The sequence below is a fragment of the Eulemur rufifrons genome, chromosome 10 (genome assembly GCF_041146395.1).
Source record: "Eulemur rufifrons isolate Redbay chromosome 10, OSU_ERuf_1, whole genome shotgun sequence".
Classification (NCBI taxonomy): domain Eukaryota; kingdom Metazoa; phylum Chordata; class Mammalia; order Primates; family Lemuridae; genus Eulemur; species Eulemur rufifrons.
The window spans coordinates 13,381,886-13,404,603 of NC_090992.1; the positions used below are offsets into that span (position 1 = coordinate 13,381,886).

A 22,718-nucleotide genomic window follows, 5' to 3' on the forward strand; every position below is an offset into this window, starting at 1 on the left:
AGCTGTGTGGTCCTGGGCAAGTCCTATCTCAGCGCTGTTTCATCCTCTGTAAAATGGGGGTGATGTAGCGCCTGCCTCTCGGGGTGATGGCAAGGATTAGCTGACTCAGTGTAAAGCCCTAAGCACAGTGCCAGGCATACAGTCGGTACTCAATAAAGGATGGTCATTGTTTCTTCTGCTCTCTTCCCCCTCGGCCCCCAAGTCAGTAGGTTCAAAGATCATGACATGTGTGCAGAGACCTTGATCCTACCAGCCAAGGGTCAGAAGATCCCCAAAGCCTGGCATACTCTAAAACAAGGAGGTAAAAGGAAGGGGGGCTCTCCAAGCTGAGGGGGCCCAGGATGGCTGGAAAGGTGCAGCAGTGAGGACAGAGCAAGGAGCCTGGCAGCGGCTCTCATCCTGGCCCTCCCCCTCCCTTGCCCGCTCCTGTCTTTGCCCGGCTCCCCCCGCCCCCCGCCCCGCAACGCACGCAACCTCTGTCCGGGCACCTTATTCCTGGATGCCGGCAGCAGCCTCCTCCCCATCCTCTCGCCCCTCTGCTCATACAGCATCTGGCCTGATTCCCCTCCTCCTTAGAGTATCTTAGTGGCTCCCATTTAGTGAAAAACAGCAAAACACCATGGATTCACATTTAATGAACATTTCCTTACTACTGGCCAGTCAATCCTTCCACCCCTGTGGGACAGGTTCTGTCATCGCCCCATTTTACAGACGGGGTAATGTCTAGAGAGGCGACACCTTGTTCAGTTCAGGCCCTCACAATCGCCAGCCTGGCTTTCTGCAGCGGCTCCCTGTCTGGCCTCCTGCCTCCATGGGACTGTGGGCAAGGGTTTGACCCAGGGACATTGTGCCTGGATCCAGAGTCTGGACGCCAAGGCCTGGGTGCAACGAGTGGGCAGAGAGCTCAGGAAGAACAAAGTTCAGCAGAAGAATCAACACCTGTCCTTCCTCTCACTTAGTGGATAAAAGAGAGGGTTGCAAGAGTGGGTTTCAAACTTTGTAAATCCAAGGAGCCCCTTTTCCTGCATGAAATCGTATGTGGTCCCTGAAGGCCAGATTCTGTGGGTACCCTTGGCCACCCTGGGACAGCCCCGCCTTGCTGGGCTCCCAATCTGGCAGAGAATACTCCCTCAGTCCCAATTTGAGCCCTGTGTGGGCTTTCATGCTAACCTACATTGTTCTCTCCTTTCTAGAGAAAACTTTGGTAACAAAGGGAACCTAGACAATTTAATGTAACCATTGACAACATTCTAGAGTGTAGAATGTGCTCACTGCACCCTATTTTAGCAATCCTATGAGGCTGCGCTGTTCTACTCGTTCCATTCTGCAGTGGAACAAAGTTAAGGCCCAGGAAGGTTAAGGAACTCGCTCAACTCAGCCAGAAATGAGCAGGCTGACTACAGGGTCTGAGGTCTTAAAATTCGTCCACATTTCCACCAAAGATGATGGTTTGAGCATACTTCTCGGATCCTTTTTCTATGCATGGAAATATTTTGCAAAATTAAGATCACACTACATATATGATTCGTTTTTTTCACTTGCATTAGATGGTGAGCATTTCCTCATTAAAAGTTCTTTGAACAAACCACTTTTAAAGGTGCCTTCACAGTCCAGAGTTAAGGCTGTATCATTTATTCAATCAAGCCTCCAATGACAAACATTTAGGCTATTTTGAACATAGTTTTAAATTATTATAATTAAATATATAATTATAATACCACAATGCTGAATATCCAAATATATAAATCTTTGGGAAAAACTGCTATGAAATTTAAGGGGTATATCCTGGATGAGGTCATTTAGAGCTGCAGTCCCCAACTGCAGCCCAGGTCGAAGTCTGGGCGGAGGACGGGATACCGGTCCGTGGCCTGTTAGGAACCAGGTCGCACAGCAGGAGGTGAGTGGGGGCCAGTGAGCGAAGCTTCATCTGTACTTACAGCCGCTCCCCATCGCTCACATCACCGCATAAGCTCCGCCTCCTGTCAGATCAGCAGGGGCATTAGATTCTCATAGGAGCCTGAGCCCTACTGTAAACTGTGCATGCGAGGGATCTAGGTTTCGGTTCCTTATGAGAAACTAATGCCTGACGATCTGAGGCGGAGCTGAGGCGGTGATGCTAGCGCTGGGGAGCAGCTGCAAATACAGATTATCATTAGCAGAGAGGTCTGACTGCACAATAAATGTAATGTGCTTGAATTATCCTGAAACCATACCCCTCCCCCCCACCCCGGTCCATGGAAAAATTGTCTTCCATGACATGGGTCCCTGGTGCCAAAAAGGTTGGGGACCACTGATTTAGAGCATGTTTCTCAATGTATGGTCATTCTAGACTGCCTGTGTCAGAACATCTGGGGTCACTTGTTAAAAATGAACATCATTAGTCTGATAAGTGATGATGACAGTAAAGCTAATGATAATGGGTAACCGTTTATTCAGCACTTTTTCATGCCAGGAACTGCTCTAAACCTTTTATATGAATAATTCACAGTAGATACTATTGTTACCCTCATTGTATAGAAGAGGAAAGTGAAGCATAGAGAGGTTAGGTCATAGAGCCAGTAAATGGCAGAGCCAGGTTAAACCCATGCCATCTGGCTTCCAGGTCCAGCCTCTGAAACTTCTACCCAAGAATCTTTTATATTTTTTTAGAGATGAGGACCCCTTTGGCAGTCTAAGAAAAACCTATGGACACCTCCTTCTCGGAATGATTTAAAATGAACAAAACACATGAGATTCCAAGTGGAACTAGTTAAACTGAATTACAGTTATCAAAATGTTTCAAAAGACAAGATTGTGCATACACGTACACTTTTATTAAAACACCCAACAATAAAATCTAGTGGTGGGTCTAATGACACCACAGTTCCGAAGTAGTGATAAGTATAAATGGTCTATGAGGACTCATGCAACAGCTGTCAAGTAAGATGGAAATATTAGTGAATTTCCACAGGTGACAAGTCGCATGTGGTACTAACATCACCAAGGGTTCGAGCCTTCATTCATAATGGAAGGCAATGCTAAATTTCACTTGGAGGTTAGTAAAAATTAAGATGTAAATTTCCCCCTTTCAAGTTCAAGGCCCCTCTGAATTCCACCTACATTAGAGACCCTACTGCTAGTGGGCCTTCCCAGTCCCAGAACACCCCTCACCTTTGACCCCAGCTGACAGTACACCTCTCTGTCCTGGCAGAGATGGGCGGCCCAGGCCGCGTCACATCCCTTACCCTATGGTGACGCATTCTAAACAGACAGTGACCTCTGTGAGGACAAGACTATGCCTGGTCATCTCAGCCTCTCTCTGGATCTGCGCCACACCTGGCCCAGGGCAGACAATAAACCCACATCTGTGGAACTGACTGGAAGCCAAGGGTGGCCCGAAGCCATAGGCTGCTGATTCACACCTTGGCTGGGGAGGAGGAAATGATGACGCCATCGTGTGGGTTCTCGCTCTCTTTGCCAGCACGGGGCAGGGGCGTCCATGTAATTCTGCCTAATTAAGCAAAACAGAAGATACTATCCTTCTGTGCTTGAAGGCAACTTTTCCCTCCAGGTCTGGGGCGGGGAGTGGTGCCCTTATTAACAGTCAACAATAGGCAGGAAAGCCGAGTGTGATCCTGGGCAAATTGCTTCACCCTTCCAAGCCTCAGTTTCCACATTTGTGAAATGGGCTAAAGAGAGCATTCACGTTGCAGACATCTATTGTTTCCACCTGCCCAGGCTCCATGTCCCCTTCTCCCAGCAACAGTGCCCGGAATATCCTTTGAAAACTATTTCTTCCACTACTTGAAAACTGCAGCGGGACTGTCAACCATACTATCCCGCCCCCACCTGGGGGGTGGTCAGGTGATCTGGCTGGGGCCAATCAGATTCTCTCTTCCTAGAACTGGACCCTAGAGTGGCTAAAAGGTCTGAAAACAGCTGTAACAGCTGCCTGCCTCTGGTGATGCCCTGATGCTTACTGGTAGTTTCCACTTCCTGCATGGCTCCAGCTGCCCATGTGCTTTCCAACACCGGGTGAGAGCTTCCCCCTTGATTCTGCCAGCCCTGACTCTGCAATACATCCCCTCTGGCGTAAGTTAGCCAGGATTGTTTCTGTCACTTGCAATCCCAGAATCCTGACTAACACTCCTTACCTTGCAGTGCTCATTCAGTAACCTACATCATGAAGAGCTTTGAGCAAACAACGGGCAGATAAACGATAGCTTTTCTATAATAGTACGAATAAAAAAATACTATTAAATCTTGAGAATAAAAACAAGTCTGGAGCTATTTAATCCCCTCAAATTTCAGAATTCCTACTGGCTTGCACAGCCCCCTCCCTCCCTCTCCACCTTCATCTCCACTGTCCACACACGGCCCTCCACATGGACAGGTGCCCCCGGTGTGTCGTGCTCTGGCCCCTCCATCTCCTGTCAGGGGCTGTCCTACCCACTCATCAAGCCGGGGCAGTCTTTCTGAGTACCAGAACCCCCACCTAGTCCCGTGACTTCCACCTTGACCTGCTTCTGGTCCTGAGCCCCGGCCCTGCCGGGTGTGCCAGGCGGGGGCCACGGCCTTCCTGAGGGTGGGGCCCAGGTCTTCCAGCCTGTGGTACTCGGCCAGCGAGGAGCCCCCAGGTCCGTCTGGCTCCTGCCTACCCATGGAGCTTCTTCCCCATCACTCAAGTCTCTTCTGCTTTTTCAAGCACACTAAGTGCCAGGCTTCCAGCCCCTTTGCCCTCCTGTCCTCTCCGCCTGAAATCCCTGTACCCTTTCCACTTGGCAACATCCCTCCCATGCTCTGTGATCAGCCCCAGGTCACCTTGCTGTATTGCCTTCCCCATGTCCAAGTCCCCCAGAAGCCAAGGGCACAGGCCTCTGCTCATTCCCCAGGTTCCAGACTGGCCCCAAATGACCTGCCTGCCTGCCTGTCTCTCTCGGGACACTGACCTCCGTGAGGTCTCAATCACTAGTTCGCTTATCCATACACCATCCCTGTGCTTCAAAGTGCCTGGCCCCGTGGGGATCTATGTTTGTTCAGTGAATTCTTGAGAAACATTGTTGATATTACAATGTAGGAAGGTTTCTTGGTGGTGGTGGTTGTTTTAAAGTGCTAGTTGCAGCAGCCTTGCCAGATAGAGTACAGGATGCCCAGTAAAATTTGAATTTCAGATAAACAATGAATAATTGTTTTGCATAAATATGTCCCAAATATTGCATGTTTATCTGAAATTCAAATTGAACTTGGCGTCCTGTATTTTCATTCATTAAATCTGACCACCGTTAACCCTGGGATGGCCCGAGACAGGGCTGCGGAGCAGGCAGTAGAGCTCTGCCTCACCTCCGCCCCACCCGCCCGGTCTCCTTTCCCACCTAGCTGAGGCCCCGGGTTTGATTCGGGCTTGGAATCACGGCCCGCTTGGCCAGCAAGGAAGGGGGAGAAGGCCCTGCAGTCTGGAGAAGGGGGTGGAAGCCAGATGGCTTGTGGCAAACAAAGCTCGGGCCCCTGCAGAGGTAGCGTCCCAGGGAGCGGCCACACCAGCCCTGCCCACTGGCCCAGTGCTGGAGACACTGAGCCTCCTGAGCCTATCACGTCAGCTGGTTCCCATGTCACGTCAGGGGGCGAAGGATGACAGCTCTACCCAGGATCCACCCGACCCCACTGACAAGGGCTCCAGGAAAGAGACCAAGAGTCTTAGCCTCTGGGCATTACCCCAGGCCAGGAAACTCCAGGGACAACTGTCCCAGCAGTGACCCTCCTCAGGCAATCTGCACAAAAGCTCACTGAATCTCCCCAACAAAGCCACCCACTTCTCAGAGAAGGCTCAAGGCCAACACAAGGAATGACAGAACCAGACTGGAACCCAGGCTCTGACTGCAGAAGCCACGTGGCCTTCTAAATAACCTCTGTCTTCTCCTCTGGCCAAGGGCGGGCACTCACAAATCAGTGGTTGGGCCCACTGGACTAACAGGCTGCTTGGGGTGGCGGCTCCCTTTCCTGCAGCTGCAGGGACCCACAGCTGGCTTGACCGCCAAGGGGGAGGGGGAGGGGAAAACTGAGTCACGCAAAGCAAGACTGCTCCCCCCACGTTCCCTCCGCCACATCTCTTTCTCCAAGGAAAAAAGGACGCACAATTTGCAAGCGGGATGCGTCACAGAGGAGAATTACAGTGGAACGGAATGGCATGGTCCCTCTACCTTCCTTGTTTGGCGGTGTGATAACTGTGCTGCTTGCTGACTCGTGTGCGTGTCTGGGTGGGTGTCAGGAGGATGCATGAAATGCCCAGGGGCGTGGGATGCAGTGTGCACCTCTAACCCAGATGGCCTTCCTGGTGCTCCCGTGAACTCAGGGTACAGACCATGCTAGGTCTGCAGAACTAGAGGCTGCAGGTCCTTCCAACCCTACTCAGCTGCAAGCACTTTGGTGAAGGGCCTGGACGTGCTCAGCAAGGGGCATTTTAACTAGGAAAGCATCTGCCCAGGCCTTCCCTCGTCGTATTTTAAACTCATCTCTTTCCACTTCTCCAGCTCACGGCCTGGAACGCCACATCCAGAGAGACCTCTCTGTGCGGCAGGAGTGCGGGAAGTGCCTCCGAGCCCGGCGCCTGCCTCACAAGGACAGGCTCTCTGAGGAGTCCAGAGAATCCTTTGGGACAGGACAGGGTGGCAGGATGTGGGAATCTGGCTGCAGCCACCCAGCTTGGCACGGCTTCTTTTTTAAAATGAGCATTCACTGTTTTTTATTTTTACTAAAAACAAGAATATGTGTTCACTGCAGAACATTTGGAAAACAGAAAAGCACAGACAAGCCAAAAAAAAAAAAAAAAGTGACATATTTTATCAGCGATATTTCTGGGCTTACGTAGACACATATTTTCATCCTTCCTTTGCAATCAGGTGGGAATCAGCCCAAGCATGTTATTTTGCAAAGCAGCTTTAACTATTTCAGGGTCCCACGGCAGAAGATGAAATACGGTTTTACGGCCTGGATAGCACTCTAGCATGTGGATGTGGTATGTCTTATTTATCTTGTTCTACAATGATGGATGTTTAAGTGGTTACTAACTTTTTACTATCATAAATGATACTATATTGGTACACTCCTAATGCAGCTCACTGTCATCAAGCCCTGATTAGACGCCAGGCCCATTAAATCCCCACATTAGCCCTGTGAAGTTGGAACTATCATTATCCCCATTTTATAGATGAGGAAACTGAGGCACTGAGAGGGACTCTGTCGGAGGTCACACAGTTTTGGTAGGTGGCAGAGCAGGGATTTGAACCCAAGCTGTCTGATGCACTTTGCTCACCAGAGGCACAGAATGGCACAGATTCAGAGTTTGAACTAAAGTGACATTTAAATAATTTGAAGATATGACAGCTCCACTTCCTTTGACCTTGAGATGCCTGCAGCAGCCCAGAGTGTAAGAGAAGCAGTAGGGACCCCTCCCATTGGGGATGCCCACCAGGGGACGTGAGGAGCTGGCTCCCTGCACGCAGGGGCAGGGGGACCAGGATGGAGGAGCGTCGGGGACCACACCCCTGGCAGAGCATCCTAGAAGGACATCAGCACAAAAATGTCCTTGGCTTGCCACTTGCTTGGCCGAGCTTGCCCCTGTGAGACGCACCTGCTTTTTTTCAATCAAAAGAAAGCAATAGCCATTAAAAACAAAACAAAACAAAAAAACCTGGCCAAGGGACCTTAAGAGGGCCCTACCTCTGTGTGCCAGACACAGCACAGGACAAGAAGCCACCTGTGGAGCAGGTAGGAACAGCACTGCCTTGCTCACGGGCCTATCCCAGCGGCAGCGTGGCCCAGCCTGGGGCAGGCCCCCTGCAAATGCCTCTGTGCCGCTGGGGAGCAGGCAGGGAGGCAGCATGGAGATTTGGATCATGGCTAGTATTATTGTTAGTAGGAGTCTCATGACTACCATTCATGGCGTGTCTTGTACATGCGGCGGCGGCTCAGTATGTGCGGTAGGTTCCACGACCACTCCCATTTACAGACCCCCACGCAGTGTGTCCGCAAGGTCACGAAGCTCAGGGGCCCTTGAAGAGGGTTCCAAGCCAGGGCTCTCCATCATGAAGGTAATGGCGGGTTGGAGACAAAGTGCTAGTAGCTGAGACTTCTCCCTAGCAGCAGGGATGGAGTCCAGATTGCGTGCACACAGTGTCCAAAGCCCACATGATCGGCTTAGAAGGAAGTCACGGCACCCACTTTACAAATGTGAAAGCTAAGCTGGGGTTGCGTGAGTTGCCCAAGGCCATGCAGAACTTAAACACAGATATGCTTGTCTCTAACACCCAAGGTCCTTCCACTCAAGTCTGCTGCCCTGCCCTGCATGGCCCCACAAAAGGGGTGACAGGGAGATGACTGGTGGCTGGAAAACCGAATGCAGCTAATTTGGGCGGCAGATCCATGCTCTGTTCCAGATCACTGGGCATAGCAGCTGGAGACCCCCCATAGGACTGAGATGAGAATGCCAGTAATGATCTATCCTTCGAAACTCAGCTGCTCAGCACCATGACCCCCCGGGCTCCCAGAGCCTGGCACGTCGAGGAGGGAGGTTTCAAGACTTGCAGCACAGGGGCTGCTAACCCATCACTCCAGGGCACAACCTACCCAGAGCTTCCCATGCAAGAATGACTAAGGGCCAGTGGTGGCCTGTAGTTCCTCAATCCAAGCTGAACGAGTGGTAAGATCAGGGAAGGACCCAGGATGGCCCTCAAATCTTAGAAGGGGAAACTGGGGCCCAGAAATATAAGTGACCCATCCAAGGTCACTTGGCTTGGTAGCACAATCACAGCGTTGCTCTATGTCTCTCCCAGACACAAAGGCATCTGGCCCAATTCCCACATAGCCACTCCTTGCTGTGTGATCTTAGGTATGTGCCTCTACCTCTCTGAGCCTCCAGTCTCTTCAAGGGGAAAACAGGACCTCTAATGCAATGACCTGAAGGATTAGGATCCTGAATGTATAAATAAATCCTACAAATCAATAAAAGACAAATAAACCAATATATTTTAAAAAGAGGCAATGGATTCATAGAACAGGAAACTCAAATAGCTGGTAAAGGGTTAAGAAGCTGCTCAACATCACTAGCAAGTAGGGAAACATGAACAAGCAACACCACGACATACTATTTTACATCTACCAGATGGGCAAAAACTGAGAAGTGTGACAACATGGACAGAGCAAAGGGAACCCTGGGATGAAATGCACAAACCCCAAGGCCCAACAGTTCCACCTTGGGTATCTGTGCGAGGAAGCAGCTATGAAAAAGTTGACTGCTGGGTCCAGACTAACAATAGGAGCCTGACTAACTAGGGGTTTTTTCATAAATGCGACACTAAACGGCAGTTCAGATGAACTAGAGCTACATGAATCAACGTAGATCTCAAAAGCGTAATGTTTTTATAAAGTTTTAAAACATTTACCACAATACAAGATTTGGGGGGAGTGTCAAAAAGGGAAAATCATGAAAAGGCTCAAGGGCTGGGGTGGGAAGGGATTGACTGCAAATGGATGTGAGAGATCGTTCTGGGGATGATGGAAATGTTATAAAACTGGGTTGTGGTGATGGCTGCACAGGCTATACACTTACTAAAAAAATCAGTGAACTATACACTCACAATGGGTGAATTTTTAATATTAAGTTATATCTCAATAAAGCTGTTAATGAAAATATTGCATCTATTAGTCTATTTTTAAAAGGCACACGGGAATGATAAACATCAAATGCAGCACACTGCTTTTTGTGGGCAAACGTGGTGTTGGGGAGGGTACACAGGAGGCTTTGCATCTATAATGCAAATTTTATTTCTTACAAATAAAAATTAAAAAGATCGAAAATGAATACGGCAAAACAGATCTGACAGACTTCGAAGATATATACGTAGGTATTTATTCTATGTATCTGTATATTTGAAATATTATATTAATATAATTAAAAAATACCTATTTGAAAGGGCAGTTGTGATGCCCAAACACACCTAGAGAGCTTACTCCAGCGCCTGGCCAGGGCACCTGCTGAAACTGCAGCCACTGTCATTCTTGCCGCTGTGGGTTCTACTGCCATCTCGCTCCCCTTGACGCTTACAGACCTCAAGACGGAGCAGGCATCTCCAGGCCGCTGCTCGTGACTCTTCAAAACCAAACGCTTCTGTACATCCCTCTCCAGTGCGGGAAATGGGGTGATGCAAATAAAACCCTCAAATCCTACAGAGAGCTCGTCTTCCTCCCCGCAAGCCAGAATACAACCTGGCCAGGGAGGGTCTCCCCAGGATGCTATCCTCGGAAGCCCCCTCTCCATTCATTCCCAAACCCCTGGGTTCTAAGGCAGGGAGGTGCTGGCAGAGAACCACAGCGGCCCCAAAAGTCTGCATCTGCCTGCCCCCGACAGATGGCAGTGGCTCCAGGGAAGCCCTCTCCAAACAATGATAACCACATCATCAACCTAACTATTGGGACGTCAGAGGCCCTGGCAGCTCTGCCCTGCTTTCTCCACACCTGGCCTGAGGCTCTGCCCCTGGGCCTACTGATGTCATCTCTATCCACAGGCGAGTGAGGCTGGGGCTGGGAGGATGCTATCCTGGTCATGGAGAAGGTGCCATTTCAGGTGGGGCAGGTGGCCCAGCCTTGAGGGGCAGCCCTGAGCTCGAGTGCAGTTCTCCAGTGACATCTGCAGCAATTATGACCTGTTCCCTCGCAGGCAAGTGATGAGTGGGTGGTGGGCAAGTGGCTGCAAATGGGAGGAAGGACGGTGAGGAATTAAAGGGTGTGGTGACCAGGATTCTCAAAAACTGATTTATATGTTCTATAGTGTAGTGGCTGGGGTAGGGGGTGTGTGATGTTGCTCCTCCCAGGGGGGCATGTAGCAATCAATGCCCGGGGACACTTTTGGTTGTCCCAATTAGGAAGGGGGATGCTACTGGATCTAGTAGGTAGAAGCTAAGGATGCTGCTAAACTTCCTACATACAGTGCACAGGGCAGGCCTCCTGTATTAAAGAATAATCAGCCCAAAATGTCAAGTGCTGAGGCTGAAAAACTCTGCCCTGGAAGGATGTAGCAGGATTTACAATTTGCAGATCATGGAAGCTGGAGCTCAGAGAGGTAAACCAACCAGCCCACTTCACATAGCTTGAAGTGGCGGAGCCCCTAGACTGTCCAACTCCCCTGCTGATGCAATCTCTCCAGGGTGGCTTCGGAAAGGGGGACACCAAATGAAGAGTCAAAGCCCAGGCCCCCCAGTAGCTGTCTCTATGCCTCTTCTATCCAGAGTGTGTGTGGGGTCGGGTGGGGCTTGGGAACAGGAGTGGAGGTTGCTGCAGTCTGCCTCTGTTGGGCACAGACCCCTGCCGTCACAGCAGCAAATCTTCTCTGTTCCCGTGGATGACTCAGGCTTCAGTTCAACCCATCGCCCCTCCTCATCTGATGAACCCAAAAGAAGGGAGAGTCACTCTCATGTGAGTGACTAAACCACACACAGAAAAACAACTTCTTGGTGAAGTGGCCTCCCCGCCATGTGAGTACGGCATGTTCTCAATCAAGACATGATACCTCGGGGCAGACAGGTAGGGAGCTAACAGTTATGGAACTCCAACCCTGCCAGTCCCCTGGTCACTCCTCCAAGGAAGTGGACACCATCACACCCATTATATAGATGAGGAAACTGAGGCTCAGAGAGGCTACACAGCTACAAGATCTGAACCCCGATCTATGTTTTAACATAAGAGACTTGTCTCGGGGGCCCTGAAAAGTGGTTGAGCAGAAAGATGACCCTGAAAGGTGCAAAACCTTCAACAAACTGCCAAGGAAGGATTTGACTGAGCAGAGAATAAAAAGCTTCCAGGTTATCACAAATGGTATGGCGGATTTCCCAGTTTTGGGGAGGACTTTGCTCTGAGCAACTATGGGGGCAGGGGTTCTGGGAAGTGGTGTGGCCTGGTGGAGCATTACTTTCTGAGGTCCATCAGATGTGGATTTACATCCTGCCCTTCTCCTGACTGTGACCTTAGGTGTGGGACCTCATCTTCCTGGCCATAGTACCTCATCTGTCAAATGGGCTCGAGAACCCCCGCCTGACATGGGTGTGACAAGAGAGGGCAGGAGAGAGCCAGTGGACAGCGATGCCCAAGCCCTGGTGGCTGTGTCTATTCTGGTCTTGCCAGCTCACAGACCTGGTGGGAGGCGGCATGGAGAATCTCAGACTTCCTTCTGTTGCCTTGTTGGTGAAAACTGTCTTCATACCAAAGAGGCAACTCATTTACACACTCAACAGGCTCAAACAAGAAACTAAGACTTGGCAGCATTTGAAACAGTTAAAGAAAAATAAAAAAAAAAAAAGGAAGAGGGGGAAAAAAAGACAATTTAGCTCAGCTCTAGAATCAAGGGAAACTTTACTCTATTTAAAGATGCCACAGGTCCAGGAAATAGCTTCCCACCGCCTGGCTGAGGGCTGAATAACCGGCTGCCCAGCCAATAACAATACAGGCTCGCACAGCACACCCTTTCTTGCAGGGTGCAGAGTGGATTCCTGGCTATCTCCTTCCAGAATTTCACAGGCTCTTGGTGAAAGGCACGTAGATCTACCTTGTCAGAATGAGTTTCTTAAAAAAAATAGATCCAAAAACGACTTCCAGGGAGGCCAAGGAGCTTAATTTAGCCAGCCAACGCCCTTTTCTATTCATTGTTCTGCACTTCTTTGTTAGGATTTTTCCCTCCCTCTCACTCTTTTTCCCTTCCTGGTTAACTTCTCCGTAGCTGGGCTCGGCCACTGCCTAGCACTTCCCACCGCCAGAGACACTAGAGCCCCTTTCCCTCCCCAAGGCCTCCTCTAGGCCCCTCCTGCCACATCCTCTACTCCTCCTCCCAGAACCTGAGAGGTGGTCTCAGGGCCACCGGAATCTGCAGACATTGCCCCTAGTCAGCACTGGTTGCCACCTTCCACCTGCAGGTCACCGTCTGCCCTGGCACGCCTTCCAGGGCGGGCAAAGCCCGAACGCAGCTCTCTGTTCTAGAACCTGCAGCCTCTTTGAGCCTCAGCCTTCCCATCTGCAAAATGACGCTACCGTCCCCATTTTCTCAAGTCCTCGCCAGCTCCAACCAAAATTCCCATTTTACAGAGGGAGACAGCAGGAGAAAACTTTCATACATTTTAAAACAGAAGTTAATAAATAAAATTGGTACCAGTAAAAAAATAAAATAAAACAAATAAAAGAAAACAGAAGCTATTGGAAAGAGGGGGCATGGGCTGTTTTTTAACCCTTTAAAGGTGCAGCCACTCAAATGATCCATTCCCAGAGATCTCCTGCCACCGCTCCGGCCGGCTCCTGCAAAGGGACGCAGCCAAACTTGGCGATCCCTGGAGGGGCTACCTGTGGCTGGGCACCGCGGGTCTGCGTGCCGCTAGACCACAAGGAGGGGCAGGGCGGGCGGCCTGAGAACAGGCGCTTCTCTCTCCCTCCCTCCGTCTCTGTCCCCTACACCGGCTGGGGCCAGACTTTTCCACGGATGGGCAGGACGCGAGGGGGGGGAACAACAGGGAGACGGAAAGGGAAAGGGGAGCAAGCAGAGAGGCCAGTGGGGACGAGGCGGGAGGAAGGGACGGAGGAGGCGAAGGGGCAAAAGAGAGGAGGGGGAGGGGAAGGGGGAGGAGCAGGGATACCCAGGCGACGCAGCAGCAGGGCCGGGGGAGAGCAGGGGAGGAGGGGAAGGGAAGCCCAGGAGGCAGAAGTTTGCAGAGCCGGGGGCTCTCGCTTGCCCCCGGCGGGGCGCAGGCTCGAGGGGGCGTGGGGGCCGCGCCGCACTCACATAATGCTTGTTGGGCACCCGCCGCTTCTGCACGTCCAGCACCTTCACCTCCACGATGCTGCGCCGCGGCGGCATGGCAGCTCCTCCGCCCGCCGCGGGGCCGAGCGCGGGTGCGGGGGGCGCGGGGTGCGGGGGGCGCGCGCCGCGGGCCGGGAGCCGGGGCAGGGGCCGAGCGCGATCGCAGCCGGGCAGAGCACGAGCCGCCGCCGCCCTTCGCTCCGCGCGCTCTCCGGCCCGGCCCGCCGCCGCCGCCCGCCCCCGGCCCGCCCCCCGCGCCGCCGCCCGCCCCGGCCCGGCCCCCGCGCCGCCGGCCCGCCCCCCTTAAAGGGCCCGGCCGGCTCCCGCCCCCCGCGCGCACACCCGCCGGCCACGTTCGGTCCCTGCCCGGCCTTTGTCCGGGCGCCCAGCCACCGCGCCGGGGGAGGGGACGGGCGTGCATCCGCCGTCGGTGCATTGATTGACATGTCGGTTCTTTCCCGCTCTCGCTCGCTCTGGGAGCCGCCGTCCAGCTCCAGATTGGAGAGCCGGACTGGCGGTTCGAATCCCGGCTTTGCCGCTTTTCCACTTCCGCGACCTTCCGCAAGTTGCTCAGCCTCTCTGGGCTTGGTTTCTTCGTCTGTAACCTGGGCCCGGTATTGCTGCCTACCAGCCGGGCTGTCCTCAGGGTTAAGTGCGTGCGAAGCCGTTGGTAGAGTCGGGCCACCCTAGACCTGGGGGTTCAGGGCAGAGCAAGCGGCCAGCGCCCAGGTCCCTCGGGCTCACAAGTCTGGGAGATGGAGAGAGAGGGAGGGGAAAACTGCAACAAATGCGTGTGTGAAATAATTGCAGCGACAGCAACAAAACACTATGGGCATTTAACAAGCCTTTGACTCCCAATTGTGGAACACTGACTCCACGCTAGGCGCCGTGCCCCTTGCTTTTCAGGAATTTTGTCTTTGAATCCCCGGGACAACTGTAGGAGGAAAAGGTGGTCGAGCCCATTTTGCAGAGGAGGAGACTGAGAGCAGCCTCCAGCCTCACGGAGCTGGTGGTGGAACCCATGCTGCCTGGCTCTGGGCACATTTCCCATCTTGAGGCTCAGTGGCTGAATGAATGAATGAACACACAATGCATGGAAAGGCCCCTGGCCCGTGTTCTCACAGCCAGTAAAGACGGGCTGTTTCCAACAAACCATAGGCTCCCCTCCAGGCCTGAAAAGGCCCGGGCTCCTTCCCACCCTGGGTCCATCATCAGCCTTTGAAAGAGGGTGGGGTGACCCAGGGGAAGATGGGTTCTCAGCCACCCTGGCCAGGCCACAGGGATGGTTTGGTGCTGATTCACTTTGGATCCACCCCTCCATTTGCTCCTCAGACTTACTGGTCAGACTTTACCATCCTGCTCTGGCCCCAAGCTGGCCTGTGTGGTTTCACTAACAGGCTGCCTGTCCTCCAGCCTCCCACTGGCCTCAGATGGGAGGCCCGGGTAGGAGATTGAGGGCAGAAGAGAGAGAGGTCTGGATATTTAATCCCTGAGCCCCTTCCCGAGGGGTAGTCCTTAGCAAAGAGACCTTCCCCATATGGTCTCTCAGCGTTCTCCTAACCGCTTTTCTGCTTGGGGTGGAAACAGTCTTGCTGTTGCAAGTCCTGGGTACTGCACCATCCTAGCCCTGCGCACACCTTTGTAAACTGACCCTTCACTAAACCGTCTTCACTGACCCACTTTGAGGGTGGCATCTGTTTGGTGTCAGGACTCTCCTATAATTCCTGTAAGGCACGTTCTTCTGAAGTACAGTTGCCAACTCAAAGGGTCCTCGGGCCTCCTTGGAAATGTCCAGAATGGTGGAGATCTGACTTTTCTGTCCCTCTTACCTCATCCTCGTCCACAAGCCAAGCCTTCCTAATAAGGCAGCGCCACAGAACGCAGAAGCTGGAGGAAATCTGTGAATCAGCCCTTCCTCAATTCTCCCAGGGAGGCAAAAAGACCTGCCACTAGGCACACCCTGAGTGGCAGAGCCAGGGCTCCAGCCCTCCAGGGTGTGTCTACCTCTTCTGTGGTGGCAGGCCCGGCCTGGGGAAGACAAAGTTGCCTCCCCACCCACCCGCAGCAGAAGAGCTATCTCTGCATCTTCCCACGCTCTTCCTTTGTCTTTCTTTTTTTAAATTGCTGTAAAATATACGTAACATAAAATTTACCATTTCAACCATTTTTAAGCGTACAGTCCAGTGCCATTAAGTACATTCACATTGTTGTGCAACCATCACCACCATTGTCTCCAGAACTTTTTTATCTTCCTAAATTGGACCTCTGTCCCCATGAAACAACACCTCCCCCTTCCTCCCTCCACCCAGCCCCTGGCAACCACTGTTCTACCTTCTGCCTCCATGAGTTCAGCTCCTCGAGGTGCCTCACGTCAGTGGAATCATACAGTATTTATCCTTTAGTGTCTGGCTTACTTATTAGCATAATGTCCTCAAGGTCCATCCATGTTGTATCATGTGTCAGAATTTCCTTCTCTTTTTTGGCTGAATAGTACGCCACAAAGGTATGTTTATAGCACATTTTCTTTAGCCATGCATCTGTCAACGGTCACTTGGGTCGTTTCCATCTTTTGGATGTTGTGAATAACACTGCTGTGAACATTGGTGTGCAAATATCTGCTCAGAGACTGGGCGAGGTGGCTCATGCCTGTACTCCTAGCACTCTAGGAGCCCAGGGTGGGAGGATCGCTTGAGCTCAGGAGTTCGAGACCAGCCTGAGCAAAAGTGAGACCCCGTCGCTACAAAACATAGAAAAAATTAGCCAGGCGTGGTGGCTTGCACCTGTAGTCCCAGCTACTTGGGAGGCTGAGGGAGGAGGATCCCTTGAGCGTAGGAGTTTGAGGTTGCTGTGAGCTAGGCTAACACCGCTGCACTCTACCCTGGGCAACAGAGTGAGACTCTGTCTCAAAAAAAAAAAAAAAAAACAACAACAACAAAACCTGTTCAAGTCCTTGCTCTCAATTCTTTGTAGTATACACCAAGAAGTAGAATGGATGGATCATATGATAATTCTTTGTTTAATTGTTTGAGGAATCCCTGTACTGACTTCCACCGTGACTGTGCTATTTTACATTTCCGTCAGCAAGGCACAAAGCTTCCAATTTCTCTACATCCTTGCCAACACTTACTATTTTGTTTATTTGTTCATTTGGTTTAGACAATAGCCATTCCAAAGGGTGTGAAGTGTACCTCATTGTGGTTTCGGTTTGCATCTCCCTGATGGTCAGTGATGTTGAGCATCTTTCACGTGCCTGTTGGCCACTGGTATCTATTCAAATCCTTAGCCCATTTTTAAATTGCGCTGCTTGTTTTTTCCTTTTGCCTTTCTATATCTGCCAAGCACCATGGGCTTTTCTGAGGCCAGCAGATTTTTTGGAGGAGAACTGAATCGTGGGCTAGTGATGTAGTTTGGGTTGGCTGTTCAGACTGGAAAGATCCATTTAGGCTCTGCTTGGGAGAACTGAGGATTATCTGCTAAGAAAAATCTCAATCCAGATGGTCACTATAAGTCATTGGGACTAGACTAGTTATTTGTCACAAGCACAAAACACTTCTGCAAATTCAAGTTCATCAGGGAACCCAAGCCTAAGGGAAAAACTGTAATGGAAGAGAAAACCCATTTGAAACTCAAATCTTAAATTTAAGCTGGCTCCAGAACTAGTTGTCACCCTAATAATATTTACTGAGGTTTGCTAGTGGACCTGGCACTGGATTATGGTGCTTTATATATATTATTTTACGTAATCATTATGATAGCCCACTGAGTTAGACACTATCCTTTCATTTGCTGGTGGAGAAATTGAATCTAAGTGAAGTGAAAGGGCCTGACTAAGACCACAAAGCGGGGCTGGAGTGGGCACGTAAAGCCAGTCTGATTCCCAACTTTGTGCCCAACTATCAATCTATGTCCAACACTCACTCAGCCACTTACCAAGTGTGTGACTTTGGGCAAGTCACCTGACCTCTCTGTGCCTCAGTCTCCTGGTCTTTAAGATGGGCATAAAAATAGCCACCGACGTGTAGGCTTGTTCTGAGGTTTAAATGGTATAATACATGTAAAGCCCACATGTTTTAACCTGCATCCAATTCCCAAACTTAATTTTAATCCTAATGCTACCCTGAACTACATTTATTCTTTCCTCATCTTACACTGTTTTTAGTCCCTGGTTACGTGACCAGGCTCATATCTCACCTGTCACCTCCCTTTCCCCATGTCCCAAAAGCAAAAATGACTTGTTATGTCCATAAGAAAATATATTCTGTTTTTTCTACCTGTGTGCCTTGGCATAAGCTATTCATTTCCCCACCTTGTCTGTTGGTGAACTCTTATTCAGCCTTTAAAGCCCAGCTTGGATGTTACTTCCTCCAGGAAGCCCTGCCTCCCAGATACATAATTGCCTTCTCCCCTGGCTGCCACTGTGCCTCGTCCCAGCCATCATTCTAGTGTCAGCAGAAAAGAAGCCAAACTCTGTAAAATAATTTAAACAGGTTTATTCTGGGCCAAATTTGAGGACCTTGGCCTAGAGCCACGCCCAAGAAGCCTTGAGCAAGTGGACTGTCAGTGGTTGGGTAACAGTTTGGTTGTATACATTTCAGGGAGACAGGGGTTACACGTAAAGTCATAAATCAATACAGGGAGGGTGAACATTGGTTTGGCCCAAAAAGGTGGAACGTTTCAAAGGGTCGGGGGGCTTACAGGTTATAGGTGGGTTTAAAGACATTTTGATTTGTAATTGGTTGAAGAAATGCAGCTTTGTTTAAATGCTTGGAATGTTTTAAGTTAAGATAAGGAAGTCTGTTAATCAGAGACCAGGCACCAGACACACACCCAGATTCAGTGATTTGTTGTGTAAATTGAGGACCTGCAGGTTCGTCTTGCACAGCCTTAGCCTATTAATGAGTTACCGAGGATATCTACAAGAAGGGAGGGGCACATGGTGAGGGTATCCCCTTGGCCAAGAGGGGGTCCATTCAGTCAGACGGAAGTGGGGGTGCCTTAAGATTTTATTGCAGTTCACATTGGGCTGTAATTGTTTTCTTAACATCTGACTGTCTCACCAGACTACAAGCCTCCAAGGATGTGGGGTGACCTTATTTGTCTCGAATCCCCCCACATCCACACTGGCATGGAGAGGCCCCAGGGAGATGCTGTGGGATGAATGAACCCATCTCCATCTCCTTAGCTCTCAACCAAGTCCTCACAGGCATTAATCGAATCTCCAGGGCTGGGCTCTTCCCGTAGGCACACCAAGTTTCACTGTTTCCACGCTGCTTCTGGGAGCGCTGGCATTTGCCCTGGCGGAGGCGCGGAGAGGACAGGGTAGAGAAAAAGGTAAATCTTCTACCTTAGTTGACTCTATTCTTCTAAATTCCTGTTCTAGAAGTGTCTTTTGCAGGCTCGGGAATTGCAGACCACAGAAAATCAATGCTGAAGCCAACAGACCGCAGAATTCCGTGTGGAAGGCTTGTTTGCGAGGAGGGCTACCCCTTCGAGGGGCATAGACCCCATCGACCTGAATTAGGTTCTGGTCTTTTCGTGATACTGGCGTCTGCCTGGCTGACAGGCCGCACTCCTCCCAAATCCCAAGTCCCCAGGACAGATGGCCAGGCCCAGGGACTGAGCCTGCTCCTTTTCTGCCTCTCTCCGTCAGCTGCCTCTGGGAAGAAGTCAGACTGTATCTAGGACTAAGGCAGGGGACTTGGAAAGGGATTATTTACCTCTGAGACTGTTGTCTGATTGGCTGGTTTTGCAGGGTGGTCATAACTAACTTGGCCCAGCCTGCGAATGCGTAGTGGCCCGGCACGTGTGGTCCTGTGAAATAGACCACAGGCTGTAAGGAAGCAGGTCACACAGCAAAATTCCAGGTGTGCCGGCTGCAGGGCAGGGCCTTAGCGGGTGGGGAGGAGGTTGAGTGATATTACATCTCAGGGAAAGGGGGAAAGAGACCTCAGCTTCCTTCCTTCCGTCTTTTCCCTCTTTCCTGGCTGGCAAATTTATCTTTCTAAAGGGAAGCTCTGTTGATCCTCTTCTGCTTAAAAACCCTCACTGGCTCCCACTGCTCCCAGATGTTCATGAGCTTTAGGTTGGCATTCAAGGCCTCCATGACCTGATTCCTTTAGTCCCTACTTTGTATTTATAAACTGTGCATATGTCTTTCCTCCATTTTGGCGACGGATGTGTGTGTATCGTAATGTAACTTTTCTTGAGCACTGTCCAGCACTGTCTATAGCACCACATATTTCATACCCATTTCTGTATCTACTATGCCCAACAGATCTGCAGTGTAATATTATTTTTATCATTCCAGTGACAAAACTGAAGCTCAGAGAAGTTGCTCAGGGTCACAGCACAGGAAAGCTGTGAAACTGGGATTCGAACTCAGATCCATCTGGCTGCCTAATGGCCCTTGTCTCCACTGAAGCCAGATCTCCTTGAGGACAGGACTGCTGTCTTCTCAATTCTGTATCCACCGCCCTCCATTAAGTAGGTACGCCTCTAAGCTGTTCTCTTTTCCCAGCCAGCTGGGTCTTTAGAAAAGTTAGAGCATATCTTCCCTCCCGCACCCCACTTTTGCTTAGAATGCCCCAGTGATTTCCCATGAAGTGCACTTGGAATAAGGACAAAGTCCTCTCCACAGCTCGTAGGGCCAGCAGGCTCTGACCTCTCACGACCTGTGGACCTCATATTATCTTCCTCCCCCGCACGCTGTCCTCTAGCTGCTCTGTCTGACCTTCTTTCCATTCTTAAAATGCTCACCACTTTGCTGTTCCCTCCTGGAATGCTTTTCCTGCAACTCTCCATCCTTCCGGCTTGGCTTTCGTTTAAATGTCAACTTCCCGGGGGCCTTCCCCAAAGCAGCTCCCCGGCTCCCTGTGTGTTTCCTTCACAGCTCTCCTCACATTCTTGTCGTCCTTTCCTTGTTTGTCTCTCAACTAGAACGTGGGCTCCTGGAGGGCAGTCCAGCCTGTCTCATTACTTATTGTGGCCCAGTGCCAGCGCAGTGCCAGCAGGCTTCGGTAAATAGCTGTTGAATACATGGATGGCTGTCTTTTCCGCAAAAGGGTGGGGACACTTCTACGCCACAGGGTCTGGCCCCTGGTAACTGCTCAGCAAATGTTTGCTGAACGAATGGACTGACGACTGAGTGAATGTGTGTGTGTGTGCACATGAAAGATCATGCTGATCACAACAAAATTTTGGGTTAGGGCCAGGCGTAGTGGCTCATGCCTGTAATCCTAGCACTTCGGGAGGCCAAAATGGGAGGATCACTTGAGGCCACGAGTTCGAGACCAGCCTGGGCAACATAGTGAGACCCTATTTCTACAAAAAATAAAAAAATTAGCCAGGCTTGGTGGTACACGCCTGTAGTCCTGGATACTTGGGAGGCTGAGGCAGAAGATGGCTTGAGCCCAGGAGTTCAAAGTTACAGTGAGGTATGATGAGGCCATGCACTCCAGGCTGGGTGACGGAGCCAGACTCTGTCTCAAAAAAAAAAAAAAAAAAAAAAGCTTCAGGTTATATTTCATGTCAATGGGCACATACTCCAATGGCCCCTGAGAGGTCCAAGCCTGGTGACTCCTACCTTGTTCGCAAGAGCCTGGAGACACTTGCAGAAAGACAAGTGCGTTTGAAGGGTGGAGTTGCTGCTGCTGAGGGCTTCCCTCGTCAGGTTGGGTGCATTTCCTCATTTAGCCACACGGTGGCAGCCTGCCATGGCCTCCAATGCACCGCCTCCCGCAAGGAGCAACAATTGCTGTTTAGCAATTGTTCCCCAGGGCTTTCCGTGCCCCCCAGCCCCCGGGAATCTAACTTCTTGATGACCACATGGGGTTATTCTTTTGAATATGAAGATTCAACAGTGGAGTGAGGAGTGGAGTGAGGTTCGGCCCTGCCTACTCGGATAAAGTGCGGGAGCCCAGCTGATGCCTTCACGGGCTCTGCAAGTCTTTCCCAAGCGCTTCCTGTGGGCCAGACGCTGCACCAGGTGCTTGGGCTACATTAGTGAACCAAACAGGTGAGGATCTGTTTTCCTGTGGCTCTCACGTCTAGCAGGGAAGACGGGCAATAAGCAATAAGTATTAATATAATAAATAAGGAAATTGTAGAGCCCATTAGAAGGCGAAAATATGAACAAAATAAAAGTAGTGCAGGATAATGCGCACCGGGAGGTGGGGGTGGGGAGAGGGGGAGGCGATTTTAAATAGAGTGGAACAGGAAGGCCTCATTGGGAAAGTGACATCTGAGTAAAGACTGGAAGATGAGGGGGTGAGTTGTGCAGGTGCCTGGGGAAGAGCTCTCTGGAAGACCCGAAGGTGGGGACGTGGCTGGCAGGACTGAGGAAGAGGAAGGAGGTCAGTGGGGCTGGGGTGGAGTGAGAAAAGGGAAGAGAAGCAGGACACAGGGGACATGGGGGCAGAGAGGCACCAGGATACCAGGTGACATGGAGCCTTGCAGGGACCCTGAGAACCCTGGCTTTGACTCTGAGGGACTGAGAGGAACAGCACGATCTGCTTCTGTGTTGGAGAGCTCACTCTGTCCGCTAGGACAATGCCAGATCCTAGCTCTGCTGGGCGCGAGCTTGGATTGCACCCCCTAGAACTCAGTTGGTCCTGTGACTTGCTCGGCCATGGAAATGTGAACAGAAGCAAGTGTTCCACCTCCAGGCCAGAGGGCCGTGGGCAACGTTGCATCTATTCTCTGCCTGGCGGTCCCCTAGACAGGGACTGCCTTGTCAGTGTGGTCCTGGAGGGACTATGAAGGGTCCTCTGTGGACCCATGTGGAATGTGAGTGTGAGCAAGACCTTTGTTGCTTAAGTGCCTGGGCTTGTTGGTGTTATTTGTTACTGCAGCCTAGCCTAGCCTCTCCTGACTGCTAGAGATAAGGGTATGAGGGGAAGGGGAGGAGGCT

At 51.1% G+C, this 22,718-nt stretch overlaps 1 protein-coding gene across 1 annotated transcript in view; it reads right to left on the minus strand.

Annotated features, from left to right (window-relative positions):
* Nucleotides 1-13,876, minus strand: part of SH3PXD2B (SH3 and PX domains 2B) — a 94,358-nt gene extending 80,482 nt beyond the window's left edge. The window contains exon 1 of the mRNA XM_069483850.1: nucleotides 13,793-13,876. Coding sequence (XP_069339951.1) covers nucleotides 13,793-13,867 — 75 coding nt within the window. The 5' untranslated portion in view covers nucleotides 13,868-13,876. The remainder of the gene's footprint in view (nucleotides 1-13,792) is intronic.
* Nucleotides 13,877-22,718: the final 8,842 nt, after the last annotated feature.